This window comes from Desmodus rotundus, chromosome 12, assembly GCF_022682495.2.
Source record: "Desmodus rotundus isolate HL8 chromosome 12, HLdesRot8A.1, whole genome shotgun sequence".
Classification (NCBI taxonomy): domain Eukaryota; kingdom Metazoa; phylum Chordata; class Mammalia; order Chiroptera; family Phyllostomidae; genus Desmodus; species Desmodus rotundus.
This window is the reverse complement of record NC_071398.1, coordinates 76853707-76867503: the sequence shown is the minus strand read 5'-3', so window position 1 is coordinate 76867503 and position 13797 is coordinate 76853707. Positions and strand designations below refer to the sequence as shown.

General features: G+C 40.6%; 1 protein-coding gene across 2 annotated transcripts in view; it reads left to right on the top strand.

Annotated features, from left to right (window-relative positions):
* GPR89A (G protein-coupled receptor 89A) overlaps nucleotides 1–13797 on the top strand; it is a 53042-nt gene that overhangs the window by 15562 nt on the left and 23683 nt on the right. For both annotated transcript variants that reach the window (XM_024574578.3, XM_024574572.3), the window contains exons 2-5: nucleotides 1760–1819; nucleotides 7308–7411; nucleotides 13107–13213; nucleotides 13620–13721. In XM_024574578.3, coding sequence (XP_024430346.1) covers nucleotides 1760–1819; nucleotides 7308–7411; nucleotides 13107–13213; nucleotides 13620–13721 — 373 coding nt within the window. The remainder of the gene's footprint in view (nucleotides 1–1759; nucleotides 1820–7307; nucleotides 7412–13106; nucleotides 13214–13619; nucleotides 13722–13797) is intronic.

Below are 13797 nucleotides of genomic sequence, written 5' to 3'. Positions count from 1 at the left end.
GGAATCTCCATACTGTTTTCCGTAGTGGCTGCACCAATTTACAGTCCCACCAACTTTTTCCATATCCTTACCGACACTTGTTGTTTGTTGATTTATTGATGATAGCCATTCTGACAGGTATGAGGTGATATCTCCTTGTGGTTTTAATTTGCATTTCTCTGATGATTAGTGACATTGAGCATCATTTTATGTAAGTTACCTTGGGAGAAGTGTCTATTCAGGTCCTTTGCCCATTTTTTAATTGGATTGTTTGGGTTTTGGGTATTAAATTGTATGAGTTCTTTATATAGTTTGGATATTAACCCCTTGTTGGCTGTATCATTAGCAAATATCCCATTCAGTAGGTTTGTTTTTTCATTTTGTTGATATTTCCTTCACTGTGCAAGAACTTTTTATTTTGGTATTTTGATGTTTTGTTGGGAGTTTTTATCATAAAAGGATATTGAATTAAAATGTATGTATTTAAATTAGACATTTAAAAAGTGTGTGGAAGTGCTTGGATAAAGGAAATAAAGGTAGAATGGGGATTGTATAAAAAGGGTGACTAATCCTGATTTAGGAAGTCAGAGAAGGCCTACCAGAGGTATGTTAAGAACAGCAGGATAAGTAGGGAGGGGACTAGACAGAAGTTCCTGTTAGAGGACAACATCTGCAAAGGTCTTGATATGAAACAGTGTTGTATAAAGAGCACCAAAGGCGGATCCGTTTGGCTGAAAATATGAGTTGTATGGAAAGGAGGGACCCAGCATGAGGAGGAGGAGTCTGTACTAAAACGTGCTCAAGAGTTTACACTTGCTCCTCAAGTCATTGGGAAGGCATAAAGATTTTTATTCTTCAATAATGTTCCTAGACAATATAGGAAAACATGAGTTCTCCTGGCAGGTGTGGCTCAGTGGATTGAGTGCCAGACTGCCAAGTGAAGGGTCGCCATTTCAATTCCCAGTCAGGGCACATGCCTGGGTTGTGGGCCAGGTTCCCAGTAGGGGCACATGAGAGGCAACCAACATTGATGTTTCTCTCCCTCTCTTCCTCCCTTTCCCTCTCTCTAAAAACAAATAAATCTTTTTAAAAAAGAAAAGATGAGTTGTGCCAGCATGTGTGTGTATATAAAGAAGATCCTATTTACTAGTGAAAAACAAACAAACTTTAGAACACTGAACAGAGCTGTCATATGACTACTGTCTCTGATGCCAGTTTGAACCAAAACTGACAAAGTGGTATCATGTAGTCTCTTGGCTTTACACTGAGATGGAAACCACTTTACATGGATTAGGCAGGATGGTAGAGAAGCTAAGAAAGCCCCATGAAGGAAAACACATAAAAATACCACACTTTCTACCACTTTCCTTTTTTTTTATCTTAACTCCTTTCCATGAAGTTGTTTTGTTTTGTTTTGTTTTTAAATACTTGCAAAGAGGGATCATCTATAAGAAAGCAAGTTTCACTGACTTCTTTTTTATTTGCTAACTTCTCTGGCTCATAAAATGATTATAATTAAGATTATAGGAAAAACCTATACTTTAATTTTTGTCTAACTTAAAACATGTTCTAAAACATGATAATTTCAAATATTGAAGAGTATTTCAATATCTACTCCCAATGTTGAAGACTTTAATAAATAGGTCTTATATGAATAGATCTCATCTTTAATGTCTGAAATAAACTATCTAGTTAGCAGATCTTTTATCATGAAATACTCTGTATATGGCATTTATCAAAAGATTATGTATACTGACTTTATATCTTCTTTCTCCTTCAGATACTTTTCTTTGGATTTGGGTGGCTTTTCTTCATGCACCAACTGTTTAAGGACTATGAGGTGAGAAGAGATCATTCTGATGATGCTAATACTGTATGAATTCAAATCATTTTAAAATGGGGCAAAAAGAATACCTCCTTTGAAGAAAGGTCACTTCCAAGATAGGAAGCTTTTGTCAAACAAATCCTATATAATTCTTGGAGAATATGATTAGACTTAGCTGATTTTTTTTTAAAGCAAGTCATGTATATAGCCAAGAAGCCAGGAACAAAGACTATCATGCATAGTTACATCACTATGTACGCCAAGAGCAAATAGTTATTTTCTGAGAGAGAATTTAACTTAGAATTTAATGTCTCCTAAATGTTTCTGTTCATTTTGGTATCTGACCTTCAATGTTAATGACCAATCTTACATCTTAAATTCATACCAAAATCCTAAGGCTGGTCTGGTTCTTAACTTAGGCCTTGAATTCAGAAAAATGCCAACCTAGACTGGGCTTTTCCTACTTAATCATCCTTATTTAGTAAAAGTCAATGGTTTAGACTATTTTGGGGTCATTTCTAGGATATGCTCCATTAATCCTCCTTAGTGAGATTGGGCTATTGTCTGAAAGAGCCCAGAATTCTAGAACTTCTGTTCAGCTTAATAATATAAGACCTCCCAGGGAGGTTCCAGACAGAACTAGTCCAAGATCCGCAGAGTACTGAAGAAACTCTTTTAGTTCTAACCTATATACACATAAATCTGTCATTTTTATTGTCACTGTGCATCAGGAATTCTAAGTGCTACTTATGACCCTGTCACTTTATTATCTTGTTATCTTGTACCTTAAATTCTCCATCCACAAGAGGATGATAGTAATAGTGGCCCATGATTCAGAAGCACTACCTTATTTCTTTTTAATTTTGATTTTATTTTTATTAAATTTATTAGGTTACATTGGTTAATAAAGTTTTATAGGTTTCAAGTATACAATTCTGTAAGATATCATCTATATATTGTACTGTGTGTTCACCACCCCAAGTCAAGTGTCCTGTGTTTCAACCATTCAAGGCTGGACAGGTTCACACGAGATTCCAGCAGACAGAAGAAAATTCATGGAGCTGTTGGGATGTCTGACATGCCTTTATTCAAGGGTGGGGCAATCCACGCACATGTCGTGCTGGCAGGGAGTCCCAACTCCCTTATATACTAAATGCACACAAAGTTGGCAGGGAGCCAAAATATTGTATAACAAAGTGTGATTCTGCACATGTGGGTCCACCCAGGGCTATGGGAATACTTATCAGTCCCATTCTCAAGGCTATGAAAATGCTGCTTATCTTAGTTGCCCAGACACCTGGGTGAGGGAGCCTGACTGACTCCATTTACCCTACAATCTACTCCTTCAGGGTTCCTCACTGTACAATCTATGCCAGGGTGCCTTCTGCGAAGATCCCTTGGTAAGGAAGGCAGAGCACTGCACCTAGCTGCTGCAGCAGCACTCAGCCAAAACACAGTCAACAAGGTCACCCTTAGGAACAGTGGCTGGTCCAATTCCCTGGACAAGTAAGGCCACCCATGTGAGCCACATGCCCAGAGGACCCCAGTGGGAACTGCAGCCCCCGCATGCTTTAAAGTCCAGGTCTGACCCAGACCTATCGGAGTCCAGCCCACTTGGGCTTGTCCTTCGAGGTCCTCAACACAGAGGGCGGGCTGGCCCAGCCAACCCCATGGTCCCAGCCGTGAGCCAACCCAAGCCACTCCTTGGCCGGGGTAGGACATACCATTGCTTCACCACAGCTCAAATGCTGGTCCAGGTCACGGTCCACAAGGAATGTGCACTGTTCCACTGGTTCTGTAGCGAATTCCAATATAAGACAGAAGCTGGAGAGGTGTGCAGACGTACTCGGGGGATTTCAGTGCAAATCCAGCACACTAACTGGTTAGCCACTGAGGCATAGATATATACCCTGTCCACTAAGCTGCTCTTTCACCCTAGGGCGAAAAGAGCAGTTATAGGCATCACTGATGGCAAATCACAACCCTCAGGCAATATACAGTCAAGTTTCTGGTCAGCCAATAAGACAATGGTCAATAGAAAGGGCCTTCCTGGGCGCAAATACCCAATTACCCAGGCCACTATTTTCAAGTTTCTCCCCACCCCTTGTTTCCAAGGAGCAACAAGAGCCACCCAACGCATATGGGGGGCTTTTATTCCCCTAGGCCACATCCAAGTGGCTGAAGCAAGTGGCTGTCTGCCCTTTCTTCAGGCTCTTAAGGTGCAGGCAAGAGAACATTTCCTTGTTTTCCCATGCCTGGTTTCAGCAAGGCATCCTTAGTCTGCACCTGCAGCTGAATTGGAGCAGCAGTCCAGTGGAGTAAGGCTTCCACCAGAGCTGGGCCCCGCTCCAACTCCTCTCATTTAGAGTCTAAAGGACAGTCCATATGTGTTTCATCCAGCCCCCCCCAGCATAGGGGTGGCAGCTGTGGCTCGAAGGCCCTGCTTTAAGAGACCATTGTACTGTTCAGTCATTCCAGCAGCTTGGGGGTGATAAGCCATGTGGAACTTCCAGTCCGCAGGTCTCAGGCCCATTGTTGAACCAAGGACCCAGTAAATTGCATCCTCTGATCATTTTCAATGACCAAGGATCACCCATAAGCAATACATAACACTCCAACGCAGTGATTACTGCTTTCTGATCCAGGCGCCATGCAGGGTAAGCAGCTAAAAGTCCAGTAGCCATGTTCACACATGTGATTGTATACTTATACCCCTCTAAACTAGGTAGGGGCCCAATTACATCAACCTGCCACTGGATCAGCGGTACCCATCCCTGCACCACCTGCCCTGTAGTTCCACAGGCCTTTGGGGATGCTCTTGTGAGCAGACAACACAGGTCTCACAAGCTTCCTATACCTCTGCTAAGGTGACAGGTAACCCCCAAGTTTTTTATAATAGACCACATAGTCTTCTGTCTAGCAGTTAAGAGGTGATTTTCTCTTCCTGATGGGCTGACAGGCACCGTTTCCAGCCATCACACCTTGGCTACTATCAGCCTCATCATTCCCAGGGGAAGAAAGGGTTGCATGCCCAGTCACATACACAGTGATTTGCTCCTGGTAGCCTAATTCCCATAGGTCTTGCCATAAGGTCTGCCCCTGTAATAGCCTATGCATAACCATCCATTTATTTGCATGCCACGTAGAAGTCCATAAGGTCAGTCCCTGGTACACCGCCCAACTATCTGTGCAAATAGTCAGGGGTGGTGCTTCATTGACAGCCACAAGCCACACAGCTTGCAGTTCTACCCACTGGCTACTCTGACCTACTCCAGTGTCAAACCAGATTGTGTCTGTTTAATTGCCATAACCCTTCGTAGGTAGGGCAACTGAACTGGGAGATAGTCAGCATATCCCCACAAAGATATTCAACAGGCCCCGGGAAGGGGCCCAGGATATACTCAGGAAGGGGGGACTCCTAAGTAGCATACGCACAGGGAGGAGGGGAGGAGGGCAGCACCTTCACCTTTGTCCACCCCCTGTAGATGGGTTCTTTGGCCCTCCCCCATTAAAATGTCCAATGGATATTTCTTCCCTCTTCTCAGGAGGTTGACACAGCCATATGGTCTTCTAGACACACAGGACTGGCTTCTCAGGGCACACCCCCAGGTTTTTTCTTCACCGTCTTCTTTTAGGGCCTCAGGAAATGTTATTCAGCTTGCAACCACATAGGTCACTCTTTAATTCACTCTTTAACTGTCAAACAGAGGGAATTTCAAGACACCATACCTCCCAACTGCTGCTGCTTTTCCTCTGGCCACATCCTCAACCGCCTTCTGCTCTGTTCAGCACACTTGGAGCAGAGCTTGCCAGGCACCAGTGCTGCCGATGCCAGAGCACCCAACCTGGGCTGCAGTCCAGTGGTTCAGTCACTCTCTGCAACAGTGTTCCACGTCTGGGTGGGGAAGGGAAGGGGTATGGAAGTGGCAATTCCCCTCCTCTTCTTCCAAATCATTCACTACAATTGGGGAGGGGGATGTTGTGGCCCTACTGTTCAGAGGTCTTCCTCCAAGAAACGGACCCAGGCTTCCGCTCCCTCACAGAGCTCTCAGAACTTCACTGCCATGCAAAGTGCAGTCTCTGTCTCAGCTTGCAAAGCTGAAAGAAACACCCAGCCTATGGCCACCCAAGCACTTGGCTTCTCTAGGGTCTCCCCTACCACCTGCAGGGCCTTCTGTACCATGTCAGGTGTGCCACTAACATCAGGCCAGTTCTGGGGGGGAAAGCCCACACTGCCAGGTGGAGACTCTCCATTGGGTACCACACACTGGTGACCAGCCACCCTTCCAGACCCCTCTCCAAAGGGGTCAACAGCTCCTCCATACTACGACTAATCCTGCTGAGGGCACCAATTGTGTTGAGACAGTTTAAGGCCAGACAGGTTCTCGAAATTCCGACAGAAGAAACTTCACAGAGCTGTGGGAATGCCTGACATTCCTTTATTCAAGGGTGGGGCCATCCATGCACGCCACAAGCTGCATGTCACACCAGCAGGGAGTCCCAACTAAGTGCACACAAAGCCAGCAGGGAGCCAAAATATCGTATAACAAATGTGACTGCGCATGCAGGCCCATTCAAGGTTATGGGAGCACTGCTTATGGGGCCCGTTCTCAAGGCTATGAGATTTCCGCATAGCTTAGTTGCCCAGACATCTGGGTGAGGGAGCCTGACTGACTGATTACCCTACACCTTCCATTACCATTTATCCCTTCTTTACCCTCTTCTACATGCCCCCAACTCCCTTTCCCTCTGGTAATCAGTATATTATTGTCTGTATCTATCAAGGGTTGGTTTGTGTGTGTGTGTGTGTTTGGCTTTTTTTGTTTTGTTATGCTTAATTCCTTTACCTGTTTCACCCAGCCCCTCAACCCCTCTCCTCTCTGACAGCTATCAGTCTGTTCTATGTATCTATGAGTCTGTTTCTATTTTGTTTGTTTGTTTGTTTTGTTCATTGGATTCCACACATAAGTGAAGTGGTATGGTGTTTGTCTTTCTCTAACTGACTTATTACTTAGCATAATACCCTCTAGGTCCATCCACGCTGTCACAAAAGGTAATATTTCCTTCTTTTTATATCTGAGTAGTATTCCATCATGTAAATGTATCACATTTTTTAGTCTACTCATCTACTGATGGATACTTGGGCTGCTTCCAAATCTTGACTATTGTAAATAGTGCTGCTGAACATGGGGTACATATATTCCTTCAAATTAGTGTTTCAGGTTTCTTTGGATATATTCCCAGAAGTAAGATCTCCGTTCAAAATAAAGTTCCATTTTTAATTTTTTGTGGAAACTCCATAACATCTTCCACAGTGACCACCAGTCTGCATTCCCCCTACTATCATCATCTATTTCTTTAGCTCCAAGCAGGTGACTTTTGTGGCCTTCTTTCCAATGGCTTGAGAATTACTTCAGAATAAATTTTCTGACTTATCAGAGGATTATCAATTCAGTATTTCAAATAAGAAAATGACTTTTGGTCTCTATTTGGCTTTTAACAGGTTCGTCAGTATGTTGTACAGGTGATCTTCTCTGTGACTTTTGCGTTTTCTTGCACCATGTTTGAGCTCATCATCTTTGAAATCTTAGGAGTATTGAATAGCAGGTGAGTAAGGGTACTGATTACCTCTCCCCTTAAAGAGACCTATGTGACTTTCTTTGTAATAGAAGACTTTCTTGGATCTCGTAGCTGAAAAACTTTACCATGTGATTAGTTTAGTTTCAGTACTATAATAATAGCACCAAATATGGGTCCCAACCACCTAGTAATGGGTTTGACAAAGATTGTGAAACAGCAGGAGAAAAATGTCTGACCATTAGCTCTGAAATACTAATTAAGATTAAGAACAATGTAACAATAGCCAGAGGGGAGTGGGGAGGGGATAGTGGGGAGAGGGGTCTACAGGAGCTACTATAAAGGACACAAGGACAAAATCAAGGGGGAGGGTGGAGGTGGGGGAGGGAGGTGGGATTGGCTGGAGTGGGGTGGAGGGATGGGGAGAAAATGCAGACAATTGTAACTGAATAAAAAAAAATTTTTTTAAAAAGGTTAAGTCTCTAAGACCCTAGGTCCTACCTAAGATTCACCCCTAGAAGTTTTATTTTCTCATTCTATTGTCTGAATGAATTCCAGTAATGACCCTCCACATTGTTCTGCTAATCGAAAAACCTCTACCTAAAAAGGTCAGAATTCCTCAACGTTAAGGGCTTTTTTGAAGGCTGAACGCCAGTTCTTACTAACATAATGACCCTACTATGTAACAGAAATATGGGCCTTGATTGTATGTTATATCTATGCATTGACAACATTGAGAATACTGGGGGGGGGGGGGGTCCATTATGTTTTATTGTTGTTCAAATATGGTTGTCTCCGTCTTCCTCACACCACTCTCCCCTACCCCACCCACCCCCACCTCAAACCCTCAAACCTATGCCCCTTTGGCTTTGTCCATGGGTCCTTTATACATGTTCCTTGAATACTCTTCCCCTTCGTCCCCCCATTAGCCCCTTCCCCTGCTTCCCTCTGGTTACTGTCAGTTTGTTCTTATTTCATTGTCTCTGGTTATATTTTGTCTGCTTGTTTGTTCTGTTGATTAGGCTCCACTTATAGGTGAGATCATATGGTATTTTTCTCTTACTGCCTGGCTTATTTTACTTAGTATAATGCTCTCCAGTTCCATCCATGCTGTCGAAAAGGGTAGGAGCTCCTTCTTTCTCTCTGCTGCATAGAATTCCATTGTGTAAATGTACCATGGTTTTTTTATCCACTCATTTACTGATGGGCACTTAGGTTGCTTCTAGCACTTGGCTATTGTAAATTGTGCTGCTATGAATATTGGGGTGCATAGGTTCTTTTGGATTGGATTTTCAGGGTTCTTAGGGTATAATCCCAGCAGCGGAATTGCTGGATCAAAAGGCAGTTTCATTTTCAGTTTTCTGAGGAAATTCCATACTGTTTTCCACTGTGGCTGCACCAGTCTTCATTCTCACCAACAGTGTACTACGGTTCCCTTTTCTTGACAACCTCACCAGCACTTACTGTTTGTTGATTTGTTTATGATGGCCATTCTGACCCATGTAAAGTAATACCTCACTGTGGCTTTAATTTGCATCTCTCTGATGGCTAGTGATGCAGAGCGTCCTTTCATATGCCTCTGGGCCCTCTGTATGTCCTTCTTGGAGAAGTGTCTGTTCAAGGCCTTTGCCCATTGTTTAATTGGGTTGCTTGTCTTCCTAGAGTGGAGTCGTGTGAGTTCTTTATGTATTTTGGAGATTAAACCCTTATCCAAGGTATCATTAGCAAATATAAATATTTGGGAACCCATGCAGTTGGTTCCCTTCTCCTTTTGCTGATGTTTTCTTTAGCCGTACAGAAGCTTTTTATTTTGATGGAGTCCCATTTGTTTATTTTTCCTTTATGTCCCTTCTGTAGGGGACATATTGGTGAAAATATTGCTACATGGAATGTCTAAGATTTTCCTGCCTATGTTCTCCTTTAGGGCTCTTACGGTGTTGCGACTTATATTTAAGTCTTTTATATATCTTGAGTTTATTTTTGTGTATGGTGTAAGTTGGTGGTCAAGTTTCTTTTTTTGCATGTAGCTGTCCAGATCTCCCAACACCATTTCTTGAAGAGGCTATGTTTACTCCATTTTACAGTTCTGCCCCTTTGTCAAATATGAATTGACCATAGAGACATGGGTTTATTTATGGACTCTCTATTCTGTTCCATTGATCTATGTGTCTGTTCTTAAGAATAGTAGTTTTCAAAGAAGAATCTTGACCCTGACTAAGAGTATTTTTTTTTTTATTCATCACTGAGCAGAAGTAGTATGGCCTCCAATTCAAATATATAATCTTGTTAGGATCCTTAGTTTTCTTAAGAGAATGTCTCTCTACCCTTAGCTCAAAAGATAGTTAAATTATGTGGTTCACTTTTAATTGGCAATGTAGATTATACTTGTCCTTTCAAACTCACTGCTCCTCCTTCTTTCACAGGTACAATACTAAGTATGATTGCCTGAAGGGTGTGCAGCTTTCTTGTTTCTCTGGATGCTCTAAAGTGGGTTAATTTGGGTGAGCAAAAAGCTGTCAGTATATCTAGAATAAATGGTACTGGCTGTCTGTAGGGTAGCCTTTATTGAACAGCTCTTTGTTTTATGATTCCTGCCATCTCTGCTAAAGGGGAAACAGTAAGAAACAGTCCTCTTGAAACTCATTGATGTTTTTCTTGAAAGGATGCTCTTGATGTAATTGTTAATTGCCCTGACATTTTGTTCTTTACGAAATGTTTGGAGAAATTTCATTTTGATTTTTGTAATAATTCAGTAATAATAAATCAGTAATAATTATGCTTCCTTTAAGCAATTATTTCTTTTGATAGACACTATGATTTCTCTAATAGATCAAATTTTCTATTTCAGATTAACCTTTAATAAATTTAAATCTAAATTTATGGCCTATCCATATCAAGTTTCTAGAACTCTGTGGTGTGCATTTTCTTAAAAATTTTTTTATTTTTAAAGATTTTATATATTTATTTTTAGACAGAGGGGAAGGGTGGAAGAAAGAGAGGGAGAGAAACATTGTGTGGTTGCCTCTCATGTGCCTCCTACCAGGGACCTGGCCCACAACCCAGGCATGTGCCCTGACTGGGAATCAAACCAGCGACCCCTTGGTTTGTGAGCCAGTGCTCAGTCTACTGAGCCACACCAGCCAGGGCTATTGTGTGCATTTTCATAGCAGCCATTATATGTGGCCTGATAGTTTACCTATCTTTAGTATTGCTTTTTCCTTTCTTTTTAAAAAATATATTCATGACATCTTAACATTTAATAGAAACTGTACACAATAACTTTTTATGATATATAAGATAGAAAATACAGAAATTTACAAAGGTTAGAAGCAAGATAGATGGCTAAGGATGGCCCAATCTTGTGGGCTGTTTTCTGAGGTTATAGATAAGAGTTCATTGGGGGAAAGGGGATTCAGGTTACCCCATTAGGAGAGAGGTGATGAAAGGCTAAAATGTAGGCTCCTAGATAACCAGACATTGGTTCCATCGATATCCTAAACATCTATGTGGATTTGTTCCAAGACTTAGGAAAGCCTCTTACAAAGATATCTCTCCCCATAGGCAGAGTCCGAAATACTCGCTCAATCCCAGCAGCTCTGACAGTATTCCCCTAGCTCTCTCTCCCTTGCCCAGAGTGGGAAGCTATCCACAGATTGTTGACATTATTGGTTCCTTTCCCTCAAACTTGGTTTATGTTTGACTATAACACTCAATAACTCAGAATAAAAACAAAGTAGTCTGGGTTATTCTTTAGAGTGAGATGGTCAGAAATACTTGGGGTTTTTTAATAGGTTTTTTATTGTATTTTTTCCATTACCATTTATCCCCCTTATACTCTTTTCCCACCCCCTCCACCCCTGCCATCACCACACCAGAAATACTTGTTTATAGAATGGGAAATTCAAATCCTCCAAAGTCAAAGGGTTCCCAAAACAAACTATCAACTGGTAGAAGTATATTCTGGCTTTCCATTTGCAGTAGCCACTCTACTTTAAGGCAATGGCATTTCCTTTCTTTTATATTTCCTTATAGTTTATTTCATCATCTTTTATTTTATATAGCCTCATAAGCCACTTAACCACCTAACCTTTTTTTTTTTTTGAACCACCTAATCTTTCTTTTTTTTGAAATAAGGCCTAAATATAAATAAATTTAAGATCAGTAAATACAAAGGAGACCATCAAGAAAGTGAACATGTATAAAGGACCCATGGATAAAGACAATGGGGGGGGTTTGAAGGTGAGAAGTGGGGGTTGTGTTGGGCAGGGGAGTGTAATGGGGGGGAAATGGGGACAACTGTAATTGAACAACAATTTAAAAAATTTTTTAAAAGAAAGTGAACAGGTATCCCAAGAATGAATTTTTGTAAATCACATGTCTGATGAAAGACTTCTGTCTAGGATATATAAAAAATTCTTACAGCATAGTAATGAAAAGCCAAATAACACAATTGAAAAATGGAAAAAGGATTTGAATCAATATTTTTCCAAATAAAATAAAATGGACAATAAAAACATGTTCACACAAAAACTTGTGCACAAATGTTCACAGCATCACTTTTCATAATAGCTAAAAAGTAGAACCCAAACATCCATCAGCTAATGAATGGATAAACAAAATGTGGTATATCTATACAACAGAATGAAAATTATCCAGCCAGAGCCCTGACTGGTGTGGTTCAGTGGATTGAGCACCAGCCTGTGAACCAAAAACTTGCCGGTTCAATTCCCAGTCAGGGCACATGCCTGGGTTGCGGGCCAGGTCCCTAGCTGGGGGTGTGCAAGAGGCAACCAGTCAATGTGTCTCTCATATATCGATGTTTCTCTCCTTTTGCCCTCCCCCACTCTAAAAATAAATAAATAAAATATTTTAAAAATAAAATAATAAAAGAAAATTATCCAGCCATAAAAAGGAATGAAGTATTGATAGATGCTACAATATGGACAAACCTCAAAATATGCTAAGTGAAAGAAGCCAGTCACAAAATATCCCAAATATTACATGATTCCATTTATCTTAAATGTTAGGAATAGGCAAGTCCATATGGACAGAAAGTTTCCTGAGGCTGGGGAAATTGGAAGGAAAGGAGAGTGACTGATAATGGGCACAAGATTTCCTTGTGGAATGATAAAAATGTTTAAAATTAATTGTGATGGTCACACACCTCTGTAAATATACTAAAAACCATTGAATTGTACACTTTAAATGGTGAATTATATCAATAAAATTGTTACAAGAATCCTAAAATATCAGTAAATAAAATATAATTTAGGTGCAGTAATATAGTCATGCAAATCAAAAGTTTAATTATATTGTGGGTATAGAAGAAATATTTCTGAGTCTTTTAGCACATATTACTATTAACATTTATTATTTTTTAATTCTCATTTGGAGTAAGACTCCAGTGGTAAGTGAAAAAATAGTCATTGTACGTGTAATAGTATATGTTGATATATATTATTATAAATTGCCTCTGAATATAAGTAGAGCACTAATGATCTCATTTTAATAAGTGAAAGTTTTAGGAGGTTAAGATGATTATGTGTACCTTCTGGAACTTTGTTTTTTATTCTCTATGAATGAGCAGATAGTAACAGCCTAGTTGACTAATTGCATGGGATATATTCAGTGAGTGCAAAGAGCAAGAAATCTTTTGGAAGACTGAAGAGAATGAAAGTTGCTGTCTCCTTCCTGTCCTAGTGATAGCCTTTGATGTCTATTTCAGCTCCCGTTATTTTCACTGGAAAATGAACCTGTGCATAATTCTGCTAATCCTGGTTTTCATGGTGCCTTTTTACATTGGCTATTTTATTGTGAGCAACATCCGACTGTGTGAGTATTTTACCCTTTGGTGTTGGCACATAGATTGAGGCCATGGGGACCTTCATTTCTATATTACTTTCAGTAGCTGTTCTTTGGGGCCACCTCATACACAGCATTTTTAAAAGGTTGGCACAAAATTAATATTGAATGAATGATTAGGTTATTTGTCCAGTCACAGTTCTGTTTCTGTTTCTATTAGATCATCTCCCTCAATTCAACCTACATCTTCATTTCAGCCAATTTTTCATATGGCGATAAAGATGGTTTCTCTAAAAATTATATAGTGTTCCATCACTGATTTGCCAAGTGAACAAGCCAGCCAAACATTAATTAGCACAATCCCATATCTTTTAAGTAGAGTAAGCTCTTTAGCATATATCTATTTAACTTTACAGCCTTGTTTCCTCTTTCGTAGTGCATAAACAGCGACTGCTTTTTTCCTGTCTCTTATGGTTGACATTTATGTATTTCTTCTGGAAACTAGGAGATCCATTTCCCATTCTCAGCCCAAAACATGGTGAGTATATATGTGATGAGGAGGGGGGATGGGTTGTTTATAATTTTCTGATACTGAAAAAAATAACTTTTAAAAA